The sequence below is a fragment of the Panthera leo genome, chromosome A2 (assembly GCF_018350215.1).
Source record: "Panthera leo isolate Ple1 chromosome A2, P.leo_Ple1_pat1.1, whole genome shotgun sequence".
NCBI classification, from domain to species: Eukaryota; Metazoa; Chordata; class Mammalia; order Carnivora; family Felidae; genus Panthera; species Panthera leo.
In genome coordinates this window covers 81,303,340-81,328,154 of record NC_056680.1, presented here as the reverse complement: position 1 = coordinate 81,328,154, position 24,815 = coordinate 81,303,340, and the positions used below count along the sequence as shown (strand labels likewise).

General features: G+C 36.9%; 1 protein-coding gene and 1 pseudogene across 3 annotated transcripts in view; both read right to left on the bottom strand.

Moving 5' to 3' along the window:
- The window catches only part of PHTF2 (putative homeodomain transcription factor 2), a 126,457-nt gene that overhangs the window by 56,553 nt on the left and 45,089 nt on the right, over nt 1-24,815 (bottom strand). For all 3 annotated transcript variants that reach the window (XM_042916397.1, XM_042916414.1, XM_042916406.1), the window contains exon 3: nt 161-217. In XM_042916397.1, coding sequence (XP_042772331.1) covers nt 161-217 — 57 coding nt within the window. The remainder of the gene's footprint in view (nt 1-160; nt 218-24,815) is intronic.
- On the bottom strand, nt 794-1,624 carry LOC122206840 (annotated as a pseudogene).

The following is a 24,815-nucleotide window of genomic DNA, read 5'->3' as shown; positions in this document are numbered from 1 at the left end:
AGCATAAGAGTTTACCTCTTTATTTAAAACTTTGGAGTTTATCTCGTTATTTAAAAGTACTTTAATTAAAAGTATATGGAAAGATATAAATTAAAATGTGGTTAATAATCAACTTATAGAACTATGTTTTAGAATATACAAAATGAAATAAACTTGTTACCTTGATTTCTCTTTGCTCAACAGATTTTTCCCATATTTGTTGATCATATGCTCCAATCTATGAAAATAAATAAAATATGACACTGCATTAAATGCTCATCGTTGGTACTCATCCAATAGGTAGAATGACTCTGCTTGCATTACAAGCAACTCAGCATTCATTCAGCACAGATGAGATTCAGCTTTGTCTCAGACTTCTGCAATCAATACTGTACTCAGTGCCTCTCAAAGTATGGTTTCAGGACCAGCAGTTTTAGCACCACCTGGGAACTTGTTGGAAATGCAAAGTCTCTGGCCTCATCCCACGGTTGCTGAATCAGTAATATGACTAATAGCACCCAACACTCTGTGTTTTAAAAATTCCTCTAGATGACTCAGACACACTACTAAAGTTTGAGAACCACTACTCTAGGGAACCTTTTTATGTTTTTATTTTATTTTTAAATCAAAGGGGAGTTTATTAAAAACGAATTAAAACAGAAACTCTTAAGTACCAGTGTGTACATTGTACACACTTAAATGACTCACAAGAATGAAGTCTTTTTCATATACATCAAGATCACACCATCTTGTTGTTTATCAAAAGATGTTCAAGGAGACTCCAAACGGCATACAAGACTACCATCTTAAACAGACCGCATTTCAAATATGCAAACTACGCCACTGGTAATAAAGTTTTGGAATGGGTGTTCATTCTATTATTTGACCACAAACAGGATAGAAAGCAAGATCAGTTGAGAATTTAATCTAAAATAGAATGGAAGCTGTCATTTTCTGCACCAGCATTCCTCACTCCTCTCCTGCCATTTTTAGCAAATACTCTTTGTCTATCTTGAAGGGTCTCCATCCCTCTTTGCTGTACAGATGAGAAGCACCTCTTCTTTTGTAGAAATTGATAGATGGTTCGTTCCATTCTGCTACCAAGAAGTGCACGCTGCTGCAGCGACATTTCATCGCAACCTGGCTTAGGTTCTTCAGAATCTGTGATCCTATGCCAAAGCCTCTGTAATCACTCATTATGAATAAGTCCTCAAGATACAACAGTGTGCCAATCCGCAGGTCATACGTAAACTAGTACATGGCAACACCAACAACGCTGCGTCCTTCCAGAAGCCGGTGCTCCTTGGGCACTTCTGCAACCAGGCAGTGGTAGAAAGGGTGCTCTCCGAAACCATCCTCTAATAGATCTTTTTCAGTTAATGCTACTTGCTCTTCCATATATTCTTATTTGGCCAGTTCCTTGATCAGCCGCAGGATGTCACTGCAGTGGGTGGCAGGGGCTGGGCAGATGACGAATTTAGCCATTCTTGTCTTTTGCTTTTCTTTCTTTTGTGGACCAGGCCCCTGTACTTGAACAGCAGGAGGAGGTGGTTCCTCATTCGTCTCCCAGGAGCGTCCCTTTCTCAGTCAGGCTGGCACCATGACCCGGCGAATCTCTGCAAGCGACGGAAAAGCTTCACCAGACTGAGACTAGCGCGGCACTGGGAATCTTTATTTTAAATAAACACAATTGCTACAGCTCTAGTACCTTCAAGAAAAAACTACCAATAATAAATTCTTTATGGAGTTATTTTTAAAGAACAAAATGTCAATGTTTTACAGAATTAAAAATTCATAAACATGTAGATCACAATTACCATGTGGGTTACGGTTTAAACTGAAAAATAAAGTCTTGAAAGCAATTGAAGCCACAGGGTAAACATCAAGTAGTAGAATTCCTTTTAGCTTCTATGCCCATCATTCTCAGATGCTGGAAAGTTCTCTGAAGTACACCTTCAGCGGGGCAGCATGAAGAAACCACTCTTATGGTCCATCTCAGTATTAAGAAACTAAATACTAAGAAACTAAGTTTCCCCTTAGTTCCCAATATCCAACAGGACACTGAAATGGGTCAATAACATAGTTTTAACTAAGGATTTTCGCTTTTAGCATTAATTGAAAATTAGAATCCTGAGAAATTAAAATTATTTCAAATAATTACAATTAAGAGACGAAATGGACACCAGAAACAGGCAGAGATATTATGAGGAAATTCAGGAGAGAGCACTTTCTGACTCACAACATCATTCTAAAAGTCCTCTTATTTACACATTAAAAAAAAATCTTGTTTCAAGGGGTGCCTGGGTGGCTCAGTCAGTTAAGTGTCTCACTCTTGATTTTGGCTCAGATCACGATCTCACATTTTGTGGGATACAGCCCCACATCAGACTCTGTGCTGATGGGGCGGAGCCTGCTTGAGATGTTCTCTCTCCCTCTCTCTCTCTGCCCCTCCCCCTGCTCGCACGCACACATGCGCACGCTCTCTGTCTGTCTCTCAAAACAAATAAACACTCAAATAAAAATCTTGTTTCAAGGAATGAGAAATCGAGAATACAGGAATGGTTTAAAGACAGACATGAAGGAGGTACAATAAAATGATTACATGATTCTGAAAAAAAAAATGATTACATGATTCTGTAAGAGCCGTTCATTTTGATTATTCTCTCTCAGACATTATCTTATTCATACTAATTTCTCTGGTCCTTTAAATCCTTTTCTCTTTTTCACTGCTTTCCTGTGGCTCCTTTCTTATTTTTAAAATCACTGTGTGATATAATATACCCTGCAAATTAAAATCTTAGAACACCTAGACCAAGCCACATGGACTGAACAACTCACTTATATGTAACCGAATCTGCCATGAGTGTCTCTAAAGCAGGGTAGATAATCAGTAACCAACTGGTTGGACTTAGTGGCAGAGCTGACCTGCAGTGACCAGATGTCCTTTACCCTCTTAAATTCTGAATTCAATCAAACAATCATCTTCTTTAAAATCAGAAGAGGTAAGTATGGGGACATAGATTCCACAAGAGTAATTCTGCTCTAACTTGATAATTCAGAATGACTGGGATTAATCAAAACTTACCTTTAAAATGTGTAACTATTTCAATGGTACTGTATATTTTTTAGTGAAACAATAACCAAAACTAGTAAGGAATAGGCACTAATTTTTTTTTTTTTTTTTTAATTTATTTTTGGGACAGAGAGAGAGACAGAGCATGAACGGGGGAGGGTCAGAGAGAGAGGGAGACACAGAATCGGAAGCAGGCTCCAGGCTCCGAGCCATCAGCCCAGAGCCTGACGCGGGGCTCAAACTCACGGACCGCGAGATCGTGACCTGGCTGCTCCACCCAGGCGCCCCATAGGCACTAATTTGTTTTAATGATTATATTGGCAGTATTTGTTTGCATGTACAAAAGAATGTACTAAATTCTAAAGAGAATTTTAAAAAGAACTATATTTTTTATTTCAAGATGACTCAAGAATATGGACATGGAAATATATGTCCCACCATCTTAAAATCAGGAAGATAAAATAATGTATATGCAAAAGACCAAATCAGAAATACATGTTAATTGTTGGCCTAACTAGGTTTGATACAATCCCAGTACAGTACTCAGTAGCTCCAGGCTTAAAAAGGTTAGGAAAGTCTAATAAATCTTGAGGTGAAGCAGTGGCTAAAAGGCGAAAAGCTTTTTGAAGGCTGAGGCACTTGTAAATAGCATCATGTAATCCTAAAAAAAGGGCAGTGGTGGTGAGGGATATTCCTATAAAAAGGATATAAAGAGGATAAAGATGGCTTATTTTACTGGGGAGTCCATTTTTCTCCCAAAGATTTAATGGGTTAGAGGAAGAACAACTTTTACTGTAACAGAATGTGGGATCTTAAAACAAAGAACAAAAAAACTAGAGAAGCATCACTTTCAGTTACAAGCAATTAAATGTCTCTCCAAGTGGAAACATCAGTTTTCCTTTGCAGTAGACATTTTTTGTTTTAAAAAATACCACCAGAATGGACCCTTTAGTTACATAAGCAAATAGACTACTTCTCTGAAAAAAATTGTGAGGGTGCTGTGAACCTAAATGAAGGTGCTTTAGATGTTCGTGGCTCTGCTTAGCAATGCATATGCCATTAACAAATTACTCTTAAATAGACATTCAGACCTAATTGCGTCTGAAAATTGCTTGGTTTTTTGGGATATGTGTGTAGCACATCAGAAGTATCATGAAATAAGGGTGGTGACAGGATACCAGAAGGGCAGGGAAGGAATTCTCAAGACCCCTTCTGGTCTAAAGCCTCATTTAATTCCACGCTGCAATCTGTCACGATAAATCAGAACCCCAGTGGCTGAGTTCAAGCTTTTCCCCTGAAAGAAACGTGATCTTATGGTCAATCATCACAGAGCAAGAAAAGAAGTGAAACTCAGACTGAAAAACAGAAGAACCATCTTCTCAAGACTTAGGGTCAGGGATGAAGAATAAGCTGCAGAGCTATGCTAACAAAATTAAAAAACAAATAATTCAATACACTTTCCAAAGGTTCTATTCTACACACAAACACTTGGCAGACTTGACTAAGTCACCTAACCTTAATAACTGTTGTTGTTGTTTCTGTATTTCTTCTACATAAAATTAAGTCACAAAGCTGAGTTCAATTATAGTTCTCTGCAAAAGATCAGGACAAAAAAATTACATTATTTTTTAAATGCCATACAAAAAGTTAAAGGAATCTCAGCAGTAGCATTTGTCCAACAGAAAAGAAATTTAATCAGATAATATGTTCTTAAAAAAAAAAAAGATAATATGTTTTCCCACTGAGAGAAGAATGTTATGTAATATTTTGGCTACTTCCAAATTTCAGTTACTTCCTTTCTGTTCTCCCCTGCCCTCCACTGTTTGGATGTTTAGAAAAGTGCCCCATATTCTATGGAAACAAAGGGATATACATACAAATAATGCTTTGTTGGTAAACAGACCAACCTTCTGTAAGGTACCTTACAAAATACCAACGTAATTAATGTATGAGTAGTTATATGGCTTTCAAACAATATTCTTCATAACCAACCATCTATTTCAAGGAGGCAAAAACACTTTCTCTCAAATTATGAGAGACTACGTTGAAATCCTGATTTACATTTGATGTGCAGGCAACCATTAAGAAAGTTCATTATCTGGTGCCTGGCTATGATAAGCAATTTTATTAACACTCTGGTTATTACTCCCACAGATTCCATGAACACCTAGGCCTCCGGTGTACTCTTACCCAACCAGAGCTGACCTACAGTTAGCTTTTTTCTCACCTGGTTCCAGACCAAACACTTTGCCCTCTACAAATCATTCTGTATCTGTAACATTCTATATCTGTAACGTTCTGTGTCTGTAACAACAGGTCTGGCAATCCTGTATTGATTTGTTACAATACTTCCCATGACAGTAAGGGGAGCTCTAAACTTTCTTCCTACAGGCTTTAATTCCTAATTACTGTGAGCATTACCTCTCCTGGCAGAACATATAGCTAACCACTCCAATTACTAAGATTGAAGTCATAAGATGCAAATGTCTTCATTTCCTGTCTTCTCCATCTCTAGTATCCGTGTTCTCATCTATTACTTGTAGTATTATTTTCTTTCCTCCTATTTTGATAAACTTTGAGCCTTTACAGAGGTTGACTGATTAAAAAAAGAAGAAATTGAGATACTATAGTAATATCAAGTGAATTAAAATTGAATCAAATGAATACTATATATACTTTCTGACCTACAGAAGACTATCATAAAATGAAAATGTAGGGTGCCTGGGTGGCTCAGTCAGTTAAGCGTCTGACTTCAATTCAGGTCATGATCTCACGGTTTGTGGGTTCGAGCCCTGCGTTGGGCTCTGTGCTGACAGCTCAGAGCCTGGAGCCTACTTTGAATTCTGAATCTCCCTCTCTCTCTCCCCCTCCCCTGCTCATGTTCTCTCTCTGTCTCTCAAAAATAAATAAATGTTAAAAAAAAATTTAAAAAGAAAATAAAAAGAAAATGTACATGTTATAAATCTGAAACTAATGTGGCTAATGTTACATTAAGTATATCCCTAAATATATATAGTAGATATTTAGAAAGATACATGAAAGCCATTATTAATAGAGATTATCTAAAAGAAGTATAGGAGAATACTTTTATTTTTTTCTTTACATCATATTCCCCCTCATAATAGATATGTACTACTTTTGTAAAGTAAGATTCTAACCCAAAGTAATTTGAAGTAACTAAGAAATTAATGTTTCTACCACTAAATAGTATGTTTACAGGGAATCACCTACCTCTACCTATCATCAATCTAATTTTTTTATCTTCCTGTACACTGAAACAAAACAAAATGGAGAAGGAGAAAAAGAGGGGAGGACAATGAGGGGAAGTCAGGGATAGACAGGGATAAGGAAGGGGAGGATTGGTGGGTGGAGAAAAAGAGTATCTTTGTCTAGGTGTCTGCCAGAATCAGCTCTGGCTTCTAAGGGAAAAAAAAATTGTAATGAATATGATGGTATCAAGAGTACAAATGTTAAAACCTAGATGATGATGAAATGGGAAACACACATCACTAAGGAATTCTAGAAAAGAAATGTTTGAAAAACAATTTGAAAAGCTACTCTTAGGTGATCTGATTACCCCTTAGGTCATCACATTCAGAATGGCAGTGGCTCAAATATCAAGAGACTAAAGAGAAGGTGTCTTGCTTCAAAAAGGTAGTTACCAATAGTTTAATTAGATTAAGTGCTTAGATAAAAGATTTAGAGTTAACAAATAGACATAAGCAGGGCAAATGGAGGCCCAGATTTGCACACATATTTTAAGCACCTCCTTTCCTTAGAAAATGAACAGATACACCATAATACTATATATCAAAGTCCTACTTTTTCCTACTTCTATCATGCTCAGTTTCGGTTTTTGGAATCTCATTTCAAAAACTCTGAAAAGCAACCTATTAATTCTCACAAACATCAAATTTAATTCAAAAAGTTAACACAGAACCCAAATCCCTTCTGAGTTTGGTCCACTCAATAAACTTAATCAGAGGCCAATCACGTGCCAGGACAAATGAACCTTTGATAGCAAAAGTGTGTGTGTGCGTGTGTGTGTGTGTGTGTGTGTGTGTGTGTGTTAATATATGAAATTTATTGTCAAATTGGTTTCCATACAACACCCAGTGCTCATCCTAAAAGAAGCCCTCCTCAATGCCCATCACCAACCCTTCCCTCCCTCCCACCCACCCCCACCATCAACCCTCAGTTTGTTCTCAGTTTTTAAGAGTCTCTTATGCTTTGGCTCTCTCCCACTCTAACCTCATTTGTTTTTTCCCTTCCCCTCCCCCATGGGTTTCTGTTAAGTTTCTCAGGATCCACATAAGAGTGACAACATATGGTATCTGTCTTTCTCTGTATGGCTTATTTTACTTAGCATCACACTCTCCAGTTCCATCCACGTTGCTACAAATGGCCATATTTCATTCTTTCTCATTGCCACGTAGTACTCCATTGTGTGTGTGTGTGTGTGTGTGTTAAGAACATGACAAGGATACCCTCAGGGCAAGAAGCTAAAGAATCTCTTGAGACCACTTCTCAAAAAGAAAATAAAAGGAAAGATGCCTGTGACCTTCGTGATTCTTTCCATCTCTATACTGATAGTAAATATATTCTAGTTTTTTCTGTGACTATATTTTTGTACATACATCATCAACTAGAAGACCCAAATAGGTAAAGGTCATGTTGCTTTTATACCTACAAGTCTCATATTTTAATAGGGATTTATTTTTTTTTTAATGTTTACTTATTTAGAGAGAGAGAGAGAGGAAGAGAGAGAGAGCAGGGGAGGGGGAGAGAGAGAGGAGAGGAGAGGAGAGGAGAGGAGAGGAGAGGAGAGGAGAGGAGAGAAGAGAAGAGAAGAGAAGAGAAGAGAAGAGAAGAGAAGAGAAGAGAAGAGAAGAGAAGAGAATCCCAAGCAGACAAGCAGACTCCTTGCCATGAGCATGGAGCCTGACCCAGGACTTGATCTAACAAACCATGAGATCATGACCTGAACTGAAATCAAGAGTCAGACACTTAACGAACTGAGCTATTCAGGTGCCCCAATAGTGATTTAAATAGCTACACAACCAAAGATAATTTTTACCTTTGAGTCTTTTTTTTTTAATAAAAACAAAATTATCAATCAGAAAATACCCTTTGTTATATTTGGAGTGTTTGTTTTTAATCCTTTGTTCTCTCACTGCCTTAGCTGATTGACTTTTAATGTTTGCTGACAGGAGTAGCAAGGACCCCAGACTGTGCACCAGAAGTGGATTATCATCCTGCCTCCACCATGACAAGTCTTATGGTCTTGGCAAGTTTCTTGACCTCTGAACATCTGTAAAATGGGGACAACAAAACATACTTCACAGAACTAGAATGTAAAAAGAGTGTCTGGTATATAGTTGGTGCTCCTTAAATATTAGTTCTTTCCTTTCTTGGTAAATCAATTTCTCTAGGCTTCAATATCTCATTTTTAAATTGATAAAGTGGAACTATACTTAAATTAATTTATAACAATATTTATATTCACTAATGAGGATTTGGATGGCCATAATTTTTTAATGTATGAGTATGTGGGGAGAAAAGACTCATTACAACTATGAAAAAAGAAAGAACCAATAAAAGTAGCTATAAATGCCTGGGCAAAAGGAACAAAGAATAAAGCAGAAATAAGCTGTGGAGATAAATGTCATTTTGACAATTAAAAAGTCAATGTTACACTTTTTAAAGAATTGTTTACAACTTATAAATTAAAACAGGGCTGTCAACACTCACAATCTAATCTGCCCAGATATCTAAACTATATATAACTTGCATTTTCATAAATTTGGTAAAAAATAAATTGAAGCATTGAGCAATATAACAAAATTAAAGTTACTATGGACATTCTGAAATTAGACTTAATACTTCTGTTCATATCACTAAACCATACTAACAAAACGATTAGGGCCACTTCCATCAGAATTGTTGATTAACCTTGAGATAAATCCATTAGTAGAAACTGATTTTTTAGACTTCTTATAACTTTTAATTTCCAAGTATAGCTTTCAGGGCTTATCAAATAGGTTTTCACCGTTCTTTGATCATAACTACTGACTTTCAAACAAATTTCTTTACTGAATGCCTGGCAATATCTCTCTCTCTCTCTCTCTTTTTTTAATGTTTATTTATTGTTGACGGAGAGAGAGAGAGAGCGCGCGCGCGCGCGTGGGGGAGGGGCAGAGACAGAGGGAGACAAAGAATGTGAAGCAGGCTCCAGGCTTTGAATTGTCAGCACAGAGCCCAACACAGGGCTCAAACCCAGGAACTGTGAGATTATGACCTGAGCTGAAATTGGACACTCAACCAACTGAGCCACCCAGACGCCCCTATCTCTGAGTCTTTATAACTGCTCCTGAAGAACCTTGTTTCTAATCTACTATATTGCGCAGCAATTCCCATTACTTCTCCATTTTCGTGCTCTCTTGTTCTATTCTCTTATTTCTTCACAATGTCCTATTTTTTTAATGTTTATTTTTAAGAGAGAGAGAGAGAGAGCGCACACATGCCAGTCGGGGAGGGTCAGAGAGAGAGCTGTCAGCACAGAGCCTGATGCAGGGCTAGAACTCACAAAAAGTGAGATTATGAGCTGAGCTGAAGTTGGACGTTTAACTGACTGAGCCACCCAGGTGCCCCCACAATGTCCTATTTTAATCAAGATACTGCCAATGTTTCTGATTGCCCACTGCATGCGTGCACATGCACTGCCCCCCCCCCCCCAATACCTAGAGAGGTCAGACACTCAGGTGACTTTAATAATGAGGAAATATGAGGAAGTTGAATCATTTAATTACACAATATGAACTATGAATGAGGATGATGTCAGACAAAAAGGTGTGGTCTGAGGATATGGAAAGAGCTAGTAACCCTTCCAAATGTAAAACAAGTACCAAATTTTTTACCAAATCTTTAATTCTTCTGAATCAACCTTTTCTTAGAGCTCTAAAAAACATGAAAAGCCAAATCACAGAAGTCTTTAAATCCAATCATTAAAATATTTCACCACAATTCTAGTGTTATTTGGGAAAGGGAAGACATGGGTAAGTATTCAGAGTTAAGATATCTTAATTGGGGAAAGAATTCTAAATCATGGAATAAATATGAATAATTATAAGCAAAGAGTTTCTTTGTAACCTTTGCTTCAACTGTCCTTTATTTCTTCTGCTATTAGTTATTAGCAGAATCATATAATTAATAGTTTAAGTACAGTAAAGAAAAGCTGCTTGAGTAGAAAAGCAAATAAAAAAATAAAACTTTTAAAAAGATTAAAATCTTTGGTGGGGGGGAGAATACAACTTTTCAAGAAAGAAAACAGATTTCTAGAATCCAATCAATTATGAAATACATTTCTAGGTAGCCTCTGACATTCAGACGTAAACATCAAAGTCTGAAAACACATTCTCATCTGGAGATGCTAGAATCTAGGTAATTAGCAAAGATTCTATTCATTATAATAGTAGTTAAAGCTATTTAAAATCTTCCCACATATTTTGTCAATTTATGCATCATCTTAAAATCACACCCTTTCCTGCATTAACCCTAAGAATAGTGTATTACAGGCCACATACATATAATCAAATCATGACCAATTTCCTATTGCCTAGGGAAAACCAGTTAATGATACAGTAAAACACTGACTCAAGTTTAGAAAAAATGTCTTTAAGAGTGTTCATTAATTCAACAAAAAGAAATGATTATAGTAGAACTTGCCTCGAAGAAGTTACAAATCCAAAGAAAAATACTCAGAGAATTAGTTATAATTCAAAGCAGAATCAAGTAAGTACTATTGTACTATACACAAATGAGAGATAGTCTGAAAAATAGCAGTATTTGTAAGGTAAAATGTACAACAGGAAACTTACGGGATGGGTAACTCAGTCAGTTAAGCTTTCAACTCTTGATTTTGGTTCAGGTCATGATCTCATGGCAGGGAGATAGAGCCCCACAAAAGATTCCGTGCGGGATGTGAAGCCTGCTTAAAATGTTCTCTCTCTCTCTTTCTCCCTCTCCCATGTTTAAAAAAATTGGGGGCAGGGGTGCCTGGGTGGCTCAGTTGGTTAAACATCTGACTCTCAATTTCAACACAAGTCATGATCTCACTCCCCAAGCATGGAGCCTGCTTAGGATTCTCTCTCTCCTCTCTCTCTGCCCCTCACCCTGCTTGCACACTCTCTCTCTCTCAAAATAAATAAACATTTAAAAAGGAAATAAAAGAATAGCAAAGAGAAGAAAAAGAATAAAAAAAAAACCACTGTTGGGAGCTATAAACCTACTAGGAATTATGGCTAGAGTCAGTATAAAATCTGAGCTAGAGTTGGGAAGGTATAAAATCCAGAACTCAGGGGGCACCTGGGTGGCTCAGTCAGTTAAGTGTCCGACTTTGGCTCAGGTCATGATCTCACAGTTTGTGAGTTTGAGCCCCGAGTGGGGCGCTATGCTAACAGCTCAGAGCCTGGAGCCTGCTTCAGATTCTATGTTTCCCTCTGTCTCTGCCCCTCCCCTGCCCATGCTTTGTCTCTGTCTCTCTCTCTCTCTCTCTCAAAAATAAATAAATATTAAAAAAATAATAAAAATAAACTAAAAATAAAATCCAGAATTCAGCAGCAAAACCTAGGTGTTGGGACAATTTATGGCTAATAATAATCTAGGGAAACAGAATGGCTTAAGGAGATCAATAACAAAATATTAAGAAAGATAAATATCCAGCTGGGGGGTAGACGTATCAAAGTCAGGTAAGGAGATTTAGAAAAATTAGTCAGGCAAGAAGAAAAGTGGGACAATACACTATAATAAAAGCCAAAAGAGGAAAGAGTTTCAAGAAAGAAGGTAAAATAAGAAGAGCTGAAAATATTGAAATGTTCTGAGGTGGTTAGGCAGTTAAACATGTTCATCTCAAATAATCTTGATCTCATTTAAATAGTAGGCAAAGTCATTAGCCAAGATATAGAAGCTTGGAGTTTGGAAAATGGGGGTCAATAAAAAAGGTAAACAGCAATCATTCCTTTTACCACCAAGACTCAACACTCCAGGATCAGGAGGGGAAGAATTAAACACACGTATGCACACCCTGCCACCAAATACCTACAGTACGCCAGGCATGATGCTATCACCTGGCAACACCCCTCAGTAAGTCTTCAAACGGTATAGCATCATTTCCCTTTCCCCATGCCTTTCCTGAACAATTCAGTGTCAACATCATTAAATAGGGCAGAGCCCTGGGAGCCCAAAGCCAGGTCTAACACATAGGTGTGGCTAGGTGTGGGGTACCAGCCCAAGTGGGGTGTAGAGCAGGGGCTTTGTGGTGTCAGGGAACTCAGAGCCTGAGCAGGGTCATGAAGATGACCATATTTTGGGGTTACCCAGCACAGACAGGGTGTTAAAAACCCATGCAGGGTGAGGAAGATCCTCACATGGAGAACATCTATCCTAATGTGGGGTGTCAGAGCCCAAGAAAGATAAAGAGGTCTACAATAAAAAGTTTGAATGGGATGAGAAAGGTATCCATATACAGAATGAGATGGCAGCTACAATGGGAGACTGGTTACATATGTGGAGACTGAGGGCTCAATAGACTGAAAATGTTCACTGTGTTTATTCAGAAATCTCTACCTATAAACCTATTAAAGAAATAAGAGAGGAGTACCTGGGTGGCTCAGTCAGTTGAGCATCTGACTCTTGGTTTCGGCTCAGGTCATGATCTCAGGGTTTGTGAGTTTGAGCCCTACATCAGGCTCAGCGCTGCTGGTGTGGAGCCTGCTCGGGATTCTCCCTGTCTCCCTCTCTGTCTGCCCTTCCCCTGTTCTCTCTCTCTCTCTCTCAAAAATAAATGAATAAACTTAAAAAAAAAAACACCTTTAAAAAAAAGGAAATAAGAGTTTACTTTTTAAAATTTTAAAAAAACGTTTGTTTATTTTTGAGAGAAAGAAGAGACAGAGCACAAGTGGGGGAGGGGCAGTGAAAGAGAGAGAGACAGAATCCAAAGCAAGCTCTCCAAGCTGTCAGCACAGAGCCTGATGTGGGGCTCAAACCCACGAACTGTGAGATCAGGACCTGAGCTGAAGCCAGACGCTCAATCAACTGAGACACCCAGGCGTCCCAGTAAGAGATTATCTCAACGACGTGAATGCTATATGTAGTCAGGGGAAAGGCTTAAAAAATAAATTACGGCATATTTATACAATAGAATATTATGCTCATTAAAATTATGTTTTAAAGGTTATTCAGGGGCACCTGGGTGGCTCAGTCAGTTAAGCATCTGACTATTGATTTTGGCTCAGGCCAGGATTTCACGGTTCGTGAGTTCTCACTGCGCTGACAGTGTGGGGAACCTGCTTGGGATTCTTTCTCTCTCCCTTTCTGTCCATCCCCCAATCACATGTGTACTCTCTCTTTCGCTCGCTCTCTCTCTCAAAATAAATAAATAAACTTTAAAAAGTAAAAGGATATTCAGTAATGTGAGAAAATACTTTTGGTATGTTACATGAAAACAGGATAACAGAAAAACTAGATACAATATGATCCTAATATTGTTGGGGGAAATTTCACAAGGTTAACAGTAGGGCAATTGTGTGATTTTACTATGTTTACCTGCATTTTCCAATTTTCCTATGATAGACATGTATAACTTTTAAATCATAATAAAATCTCATTTAAAAACATCAAGAGAAAATGAAAGCTAATCACAGTAATAACAACTGTTAGGCACTGGACTAGATGCTCTTGAACACATTTTCTCATGGAAAAATACTGTTAAGAGGGGCAAGTTGTTAAGAAAGGAATTGCCACTGCACAAAATCAATTTAATTAAGTCTCACTGTGAAAATAAATAAGGTTTTTCCTATGAGTTACAGAATGGAAATTTCACCTAATAAGTTCTACCTTAATAAAAAAAGAAAAAGTTAAAAAAAAAAAAAGTTATACCTTAACAATAAAACTGTCAAAGTTGAGTACTATAAAAGGGCAGACAGACACCAATATCCTAGCTAGGATATAAGGGGAAAAAATGGGTTAAAGAACCAAAATGCTAAAATATATACTACCCCAGAAAACAACATTCCATAAGGGACTCTTGTGGCAGAAGGGTAACTTAAATTGCATTAGGTGGTAAGGGAAGGAATTCAAATGGTTCACACAGGAAAGGGAGGCAATGGAGGGAAGGGAGCCCAATAAACGGCTACATGGTAGAACTGGGAGAACTCCAAGTTCTGGGAGCCAAGGAGAGAAGGCCATCATCAGCTTTTTGGCCTCTATAGCAACCAGCAGGGACTGGCCATGGACTGTCTCATCTGACTCCTGTTCTCTGTTCCCCCTCAGTTCTCAAGAGATTAAAATTAACCCTCAGAGCCAGTGAGATTTACTAGACACAGTGCAGATTTCAGGGGTCCCTCAATGGTCCTCAAATGCCAAGCCCCATCTTTAATAAGAAACTAATTCTTTAAGATTAAAAAAAGCAAGTACTTAGTTGATTCAATACCTCTCTCTCATGTATACTTAAGTAAAATCATTAAATCACTAAGCGTAAAGAACTAAGAACCTGCTATACTGTGTGTGAGGGGCACTCTCCAGGACCAGGTCACTGTTATTTGATCCTGCAAGAAACCATTCTCCACAGTAATCCAAAGCTAGAGAGCTGACCCAAGCTGAGCCAATCAGATTCTCTCCCGATTCAAACATCCGATCATCAAGAGAAACACTTGGATGGCTAATAGAGGAGAATAAAATTAAACAACAAAGTCCTACAGACAAGTTTCTAGAAATTCTGCTGCTAAGGGGCCCAACATAGGGGTGGTTTGCCTTTCTTTCCCAGGTGTTGGCTGTTGCTGTTGGCGTAGTTTACATGCGTAGTGAAAAGTAGAAGCAGAACACAGTGGTGTTTTTTCCTGGCCCAACTTTAATGAGAACATTGCTGCTAATGCAAACCAACACCACTCTGCATAATTTACAAAGATTGTTTATTTTCCAACTTGCTGGTACATGGCAGTACATTCTCAGTAGATTTATTAATCAAGGTACTGCCCAATTAATAACCTTTCCCAAGAAGTCATCTTGGCAAAGACCGTTTAACTTCTGCTTTTCTACTTAACCAAACCTTGCATCATGAATTGTGCAGACCCCGCTAATGACAGAAAAAAGATCATCACTGTTTTTTTTTTTTTGTTGTTGTTTTTTTAATTTTTTTTTTCAACGTTTTTTATTTATTTTTGGGACAGAGAGAGACAGAGCATGTACGGGGGAGGGGCAGAGAGAGAGGGAGACACAGAATCGGAAACAGGCTCCAGGCTCCGAGCCATCAGCCCAGAGCCCGACGCGGGGCTCGAACTCACGGACCGCGAGATCGTGACCTGGCCGAAGTCGGACGCTCAACCGACTGCGCCACCCAGGCGCCCCCATCACTGGTTTTTATATTAATCACATGAAATAATTCAAATATGCCTTACTTCATCAATTAAGCAGAGGGTCAAGACACATTATCCAGGGTAAATACTAAAGTTCTATTTAACAAACTTGTAACATATCTCCCCAGGTTTTAAACCTTTTATATAGACAAACCCTTAAAGTTTAATTTAATTAATAATTATCTGGGCTTTTCATTAAGTGTTATCTCAACAATTCGTTTATTAAATAAAAATGTAATTTTATTAAAAATAGTTAAAATAATTATTAAAACGAATTAAAATGGCTTTTTAAAAGCTATTTACTACTTAAAACAAACAGGTTAGTTAAAAAAAATAAGGTTTCAGGTCTTTAGCTTCTAAATCATTGAAACACAGTGGAAGACCAAATAACAAACTTTATTCTCTCTTGATTTTACCACTAACAGCGCTGTTCATATTTATATGTCAAACTTAAGGGGAAAAAAACTTCAAAAAGACATGAACTTCATCCTCCCACCTAGTCCAAGAAAGGGCTTTCACTGACAACAAAGGTCACAATTCTCTTAGCCAAATATGCATTTATAAAAATTAATTAACTCAGTTAAATAATAATGACCAAAACCAAGCTAGTCAGTGTATGTACGAGTGTAATGCCTATTTCATGGGGTTGCTGTGATGACTAAATGCATGTAAAGACTTAGGAAAGTGTGCAGCACACAGTAAGTGTTCAATAAATACCACCTATTGTTATTCAACCAGCACAACAACCATGACAGAGGAAGCTCTGGGCCAACTACTTTACTTACACAATGTCATTCGATTCTCACAACAATCCTTGAAATAGATAGTGTTCCCATTTTTTTTTTTAACGTTTATTTTATTTTTGAGACAGAGAGAGACAGAGCATGAACGGGGGGAGGGTCAGAGAGAGAGGGAGACACAGAATCTGAAGCAGGCTCCAGGCTCTGAGCTGTCAGCACAGAGCCCGATGCGGGGCTCGAACTCACGGACCGAGAGATCATGACCTAAGCCGAAGTCGGCTGCTTCACCGACTGAGCCACCCAGGAGCCCCAGATAGTGTTCCAATTTTAAAGAAAGCTGAACAGAGATAGAGAAGTTCTATAACTTGCCCAAAGTCAGAAAGACAGCAAATGACCAAACCAGATTCAAACACAAGATGCGCTGGCTCCAAGGGCCTTATTTTTTGTTTTGTTTTTTTTCCTGATTGATTTTTAAGTTATAAGACTCACAGTGTATCCATGTGTGGTACAAATACAAATTGAGTCAACATAATGTTTACTTCAAAAGCTCTCAGATACTGTGCTAGAACTTTCTTACAAACTATTCATAAGTCAACATTTTCACTCCAATTTTAAAGATAAAAAAATTGAGTCTCAGAGAGATTGAAACAACTTGCCCATGGTCGGACAGCTTTTAAGACATAGAATTTGGACCCCATCTACAGACACAGTTGCCCATTGGCTGGCTGGCCATTACGTAGTCTTACCTTCCTAAGATAAATCTTAATTGTCTTTTCTCAAAATAATAGCAGTCTGTAGAAACTGCTATGCCTTAATAGCAGAAACCATTTCAAACATTTTTTTTAGAAAAGAATTAAGTAAATATATCACCTATTTCAGACATATCCATCCTTCGACTTGCCAAGACTTGTTTTTTTAATAACCACACACCCAAGAACAGCTATCACTTTTTCTTTGTATTCATGATTATAATTAAAAGTCCAATATTATTACTTCTTTTGCAAAGAATAGGCTAAATGCCATCCTGGAAGAGTGGGAAAAGTTCCCACCAAGGCACTTCAGGTAGACTGAGGGGGAAGAACAAAAAGAAACATTTCCTTAAAATGAATATATATTTATATTGTCCTCTCACCTGTACTGTTTAACTATAACAGGTATTGGGCATGCTTTAACACAAAAATGCAACTTGTTTTAAAGTTCAGCCCACCTCGTAAATTCCTTAAACAGGGTTTCATCAGTCTAATAAAACCAAAAGGAAAATTCCATAAATGTCTTACTGCATCAAACTGTAGATTAAATATTTATTTTACACCTTTTATTGCCCAACCTACAATGATGAAAAAAATGAAAATATTTTTTTGCCGACTGACATCTATTATTTGACATGTTTTCTTAGATGGTCCAGAAAGGGGAAAGAAAATTCCAGGACTACTTCATCAATTATCATCACACTTTGAGGAAAATGGAATAATAGTTCATGATAATAGGTAAGATCAAGACAAAAACAAAAAAACAAACAAAAAAACCCCAAAAAACCTCCTACAACTCAACTAGTAATAGCAGAGTTAAAGCAGGAAATGACCAGTAATATGCCAATCAGCTAAGATTGATTATTTTTTGTGTGACAAGTAATTAATCTCTTTTCCTTTTGATTTTACCTGAAGAGGCCTAAATTTTAAATCACAATTCAAAGACTTTATTTTACAGGATACAGTCAGAATCTTCGAGGAAACCAATACTTCACATGGCAAGGACCATGCCAGTTTAAGTCTCTTGCAGGATTTCCAAAGCTATAGAAATGTCATTCAATATAGACAATAAACAATTAATGAAAAGAAGTAGCCAGGCAAATTAAACCACAGAGACACTACTTCACACCTACTAACGTGGCCATAAATCAAAAGGACAGACAATAACATGTTGGCAAGGATGTGGAGAAATTAAAATCCTCATATATTGTGGGACTGTTAAATGAAGCAGCCACTCTGGAAAATAATTTGACAGTGATGACCTGATAATTCCACTCCTACTTATTTACCCAAGAGAAATGAAACTCAATGTCCGTACAAAGATCTGTACATAATTGTTTATGTCTGCATTATTCATATTAGTCAAAAAGTGGAAACAATGCAAATGTCCATTAATTGTGAACAGATAAAAAAATGTGGCACAATGGGATTCTACTCGGCAATAAAAAAATTAAAAAAAAAGAAGTACTCAAACATGCTACAACTTGGGTGAAATTCAGAATCATCATGTTAAGAAGCCAGACACAAAAGACCATGTATAGTATCATTCCATTTATATAAAATGTACAAAAGAGGCAAATCTATAGAGACAAAAAGTAGACTAGTGGCTGCCTCAAGGTGGGAATGAGTGACTACAAACAAGAAAGAAGTTTCTTTTTAGAATGATGGAAATGTTCTGAAATTAGATTGTGGTAATGGCTGCACAACTCTATAAATTTAGTAAGAATTAGTGAGTTAGATACTTAAAACAACCGAATTTTATGGCATTTATTTATATATCAATAAAGCTGTTTTGTAAAAGAAGAAATAGCTATATTTCTGTAAGATTTCTTTAACATGACAAACATTTAAAGTGATAAACACACACACACACACACACACACACACACACAGGCCTTAGATCTTAGGGGAATTTGGAATGAAAAAACTTTTTCATCAAGTTTTGACTCCTAGCAGGCTATTCCTCTCTATCCAGAAGACTACTTCTGTTTTTTGTTTTTGTTTTTTTTTTTTGGTGCCTATGCTAGATTATTATTAATTAATGTTAATCTTGGCCTAACATTCACTTGCATATTGGTAAGATTTACTTCCCAAAGGATTTGAGATATTTAAACGCTATGTGGTGTAAATTACAGTTCATTGCAACTGAGAAAATAAGTTGTCAATATAAAGAAACTGTTGGCTCAGTTGGAGGAGTGTGTGACTCTTGATCTCAGGGTCATGAGTTCAAGCCCCACACTGGGTATAGAGATCACTAAAACTAAACAAACTTTAAAAAAATATTTAAAAATTGTCTATGCTGTACAAATAGTTGCTAAATTTGCATTATTTGGAATTTTAAGGTTTATTTGAAAATATGCAAATTTTCAAATAAAAATTAAAATTACGTGACATTTCAAATAATTGAAATTATTAAATAGATAATTTTTGCTTGGATGACCAGGTAATTGCTACAATAATAAAGGGTGAGAATGAGAATTTTTTTTTAAGTTTATTTATTTATTTTGAGAGGGAGAGAGAGAGAGAGTGCACGTGAGTGGGGGAGGAACAGAGAGAGAAGGAGAGAGAGAGAATCCCAAATAGGCTCGGCACCAGCAATGTGGAGCCCGATGCTGGGCCTGAACTCATGAACCATGAGATCATGACCTGAGCTGAAACCAAGAGTTGGACATTTAATCGACTGAGCCACCCAGGTGCCCTGAGAATGTTTTTTAAAGGCAAGGCTGTAAGCAGACTGAACATCTGGGCAGGCCATTTATATAGTGACTGGAGCACTTAAAAAAAAAATAAAACAAATGAAAAAAACTTCTGAGCCTGTTTCTTCAGTAATGTTTGGGAAACTGGACCATGATGTGTAATTCATTGAGCACAACACTTGGTATACACTAGGTGTTTAAATTTTGTTTTTAACCCCAGCCAGGTCTAGAATTACACAAAAATATCATATAATTTGGAGAGAATCTGTGTAAGTGGACTTCATCAAAGTGATCTCTCCTGAATTTTTGGATCAACACTGAAATAAAAGTATGAGTTCTTGATTCCATGACATAGTATTTCAAATACAATGGAGAGCTGAGTTAATTTCTGATTTTTAGACACGTTGAACTGTGGTATGAACTTGCAAATAGAAATGATAAGTAATTAGGAACAGTTTAAGCTATGAAGGAAGGATTTGAATGCTTATATTAATTAGACAACAGCAATTATTAAATTGAAGTATTCATTGGAAAACCAAGCTCTCTTAGCCTTCAATTTTGATTAGTTCAGCAGGGCATTTCTCTAAGCATCACAGGTACAAAAACAATTTCAATAAAGGAAATTTCCAAAGAACAAAACATCAGGAGATGGAGTCTCCTGTCTCCTGAATACCTGTATCTAAACATTGTTTTTTTTTTCAATTTTTTTAAATGTTTATTTCTGAGAGAGAGAGAGAGAGAGAGAGAGAGAGAGAGAGAACATGAAGGAGATGGAATCCAAAGCAGGCTCCAGACTCTGAGCTGTGAGCATAGAGCACGACATGGGGCTCGAACTCACAGACTGTGAGATCATGATCTGAGCCAAAGTTGGATGCTTAACCAACTGAGCCATCCAGGTGCCCTATGAACATTTTTCAAACACTCCAAGAATCCCTCAACTTCTTATTTCTCATTGTCTGCATTTCTATGCAGTCACTTTTGCTTGGGGTTACATAAATGAAGATTTTCCTCATTCACAGGAATTTGTAATGTATCTCCAAGTGAATAAAAAGGGAGTCTTGTGCTAATTTGCATCAAAGACATCAACCAAGGATACTGTACAGATCAGACTTAATATTTATCTCCATTTTGATTTGATTTTAAAAATCCAACCATATCAAACTACAGTCTGTTGACACCATAGTATTTACTTTCAGGGAAAAAAAAATCATTCTATATTAGAAATGAAAGCAATTTTTAAAAAATGGAACCCAGTCTTATTACATGTCTAACTTAAGACATTACCGTCTTTACAAAAAGAAAGTAAATTAGAAAATATATATTCACTCTAAAATAATTTGTTTTATTATTTCTTTGCAAAAAAAAAAAAAAAAAAAAAGGCAGGAGAACTAATTAGTAAGGGCACAGAATTAAATTCCTATATTTAAACTCCAGCCTCATTACTTACCAGCTCAATGAGTTCAGTCAAATTACTTTGAGTTCTCTGGGTTTTCTCATTTATGATAGTAGAGAGACATTTCAGAAGAAATTTCCCATTTTTTCAAAATCTCTCCCCTAACCTTCCCCCTCAAGAAATCAAATAATAATAACATATTTATTAGGAGTTTTGTTTGAGAAACAGTATATATAAAAATTATGCATAACTTGAAAATAAATGTAGAAAAAAGTGTTGGTAGTGGGTGATAATCATTGAAAACAAACAACTTAAACACTACCCAAGATGGCAATAAGAGGCTATGTCTAAAATAACCATGGACTGACTGGGACCCAGCTTGGATGGAAGGTCCCACCACTGGTTGAGGAAGATATTAAGGTCTCTGGTTTCCACTCCCTTGTCAGTCAAGGCAATTGATATTGTTAATAATAGTAGTAACAGTAACAATAACGAGTTAGCATTTATTATTTATCAAGTACCAGACACATGTTCCATGTATTAGCTCATTTAATCCTTATAACTCTATGAAATAGACATTACCGCATCCCTGTTGCACAGTTAACAAAACCTTAAATTGTACAAAGCTAAACGTAAGCAGCAAAATACAGGAATTCAAATCCAAGTGACTGGCTCCACAGCTGAGCCAGTAGTTACCCACCAGTGATTTCATTCACATTCTTAACAAAACCCACCCATGTTCTCTTTCTTGTCTTGGCTCTGATCACTAAGAGGTGTCTGAAGAGTGGCAGTTAACCCCTAACTGCTGTCAGAGACTTCTGTCTCTCATGTCTCTCCCTGGTTGCCTTCCTAGCAGGGAAGCTATCAGACCCTGTTAAAAGAGCAAATGAAAATACACGAAACTTCATGAAGTCCAACTTATTCAGCCCTAAAAATATGTAAAACAGTTAATATATTAATCACAGTACCACTTTGAGGATTAAATGTGCTAACACATACTGAGCTAACAACAGTAACAGACACATAAGAACTCAAAAAAGTTATCTATTATGTCATTGGATGAATTACCCAATGCTTCCTTTTCCCTCATACTGCAGCATGAAACAAGGAAGGAATGCATATGCCTTATCTACATTCTTTCAGTTTTTATCATAGGATATATTCTCGTTTGTTATTCTAAAACATAACCTGACTAAACCACATATAAGTAATATGAATCAAGACTACAGTACCTTCCTTGTTTGCATATTTCTAATAGTGTACTATAAATAGCATAAAAATGTGTATCATATTTTTAAGGCAATTTAAATGCCAAGAGTATTACCATATCTTGGTTACTTAAGTACATTTGTATTTTAGAAAATAACTAACATTATTGCTGTCATTCATTTATTTGAAATAAAAAACGAGACCCTGAAACAGATCTAAATCTGTTCAATTATTCAAAATCAAAACATTAATTTGTTTGGCTTCCTTCCATTTATCTATATAGGGTAACATTACTATGGAGAAAAAACTTAAGATAAATTGCTCCTGGGTGCTTAGTCCAGATTCCTCAGAATTACAATCTAAGGGAGCTAGTCCACTGTCATCATTGGTCAAGAAAAGTTATGCTGTAATTGTAAGAATCCAGGTGGCTATAAAACTGCTACTGACTCAAGTATGCCTACAGAAGTTATACCTTTAATCTTTAGTATGGAGAATTAAGGAAAAAACTCTGCAGAAGAAGAAATAAAATATTCACTTACAGATTTTAACTTTATAATGAACTATTTATCTAGATACTAAGACTGTACAAAAGTACTAATTTTTGTCAAGTGGTTTGTAAAGGATTTGCAGTCTTATGCTGTATAGACCTGTATTAACTTCTTGTATTAAGAAGACAACTGAGGCTTTAAGAAGGGTCAGAAAGTTCTATACCTAGTATTTAGGGGCAGAACCCAAGTTCTGACTTACAACCCCACGTCCTTTCTGCTGAACCACATTCTTTTATGTAACTTGGTCAGCATTTTCCTAAGAATGTTCCACAAATACTTGGGGAAAAAAAACCTAAGTCAAACAAATTGAGAAATGATATCTTCTTTGACTCTTAGGTAGTAAATAACACTACACGTATTTGCATAATAAAATCCTGTAATCAGAAACTTGTTTATCTTTGTCTAGCTCAGTATCTCCCAAACTCTTTGATCACAAAATCCCTCTAATTTTGCTAATGCCTACTGACATTATTCAGTATGCACTTTGGGAAATATTGCTATAGGTTAAAGCATTATGTTTAGCACTTAATGTAATAGATATTCAGCATACAGACAGAATTTCACACATTACCATTAAATAAGTTACTTGAATTAGTGTCTAACTTGGTGCATGGCACATCCTAAGCACTCAATATAACGAAGAACTACATGAACTAAATAAAAGTTTAAGGTAAGTATTGTCTCCTGAGAGCACTGTTCTCAAAGCAGCAGACATTTACCAAGTACCAACTATAAGGTAAAGCACTGGAATAAATGATGTAGATACAAACATAATGATTCCTACCCTTACAGATTAGCAGGGGGGGAATTAATTATAATGCAAGTCAAGCTGTGATAAATGCTAGAATACACAAATACCACTGTAACACAGAGATAAAAGAAAAATTGAATTTATAGAAAAATTTCCCTGTAATTGCTCTTAGATGGAGCAGAAGTAATTCAGTCTATAACTATACCACCATCTCAACATGTTTATATCTAGGATGATTAAAAAAGGATCAAGATCTCTCTGTAGTTTTCCTTGTCCCTATGCAGAAAGGATCGCTCCCATTTCAAATTTGCTTCTTCAAAGGAACACAGTCAAATACGACTAGACACTCAGAAGCCATCTAAAGAAGCTCCCAATGGCAAAACAGAACAATCTAAGCATGAATAACTGCAACAGTTTGAAGCATGTAAAGTATCTTTAAACCAAGAGTTCACAATGATATTTAAAGACAAACAACAGTGCTGACTTTTGAAGGATGGTATGTAACTACCATGTTACTTGGTATACTTGTAAAAAAGAAGAAGAATCAAGAAATAAAAAATACTACTGCCATGAAAACAGCACACATAACCTTTGTATAGGAGAAGTAGCTTGGGACACCTAATCCAGTCCCCATGGGGTTAGGAAAGATGTCCTTGAAGAAGATACTAGCTTTGAGTTTTAAGGACCAATTTAAGTGAGATTTAAAAAAAAAGCAGATGGGGGCGCCTGGGTGGCGCAGTCGGTTAAGCGTCCGACTTCAGCCAGGTCACGATCTCGCGGTCTGAGTTCGAGCCCCGCGTCAGGCTCTGGGCTGATGGCTCGGAGCCTGGAGCCTGTTTCCGATTCTGTGTCTCCCTCTCTCTCTGCCCCTCCCCCGTTCATGCTCTGTCTCTCTCTGTCCCAAAAATAAATAAAAAATGTTGGAAAAAAAAAAAAATTTAAAAAAAAAGCAGATGTGGGCATCCCAAGCAGTAAGGTGAAAAGCAGCATGGAGAGACTTCAAAAAGTTGTATTTGGTGTTAATGAATGGAGTTGATGGATGGAGTTAATGAATAAAAGCTGAAGGCTGGATGGGGCTAGAAAGCCAACTGAAACTGGATGTTAAAAAAATTCCTTAAAGGCCTCGGGAAGAAGATTATACCACACGTAAGAGGAAATCTTGGAAGAGTGTTATTCAGTAGGTAAATGACAAGGTCAAATTTTTATTTAAGACAAGTCACCCTGGTGGGTTGTGAAGAGAAAATATTTGACTGAAAATAAGAATGAA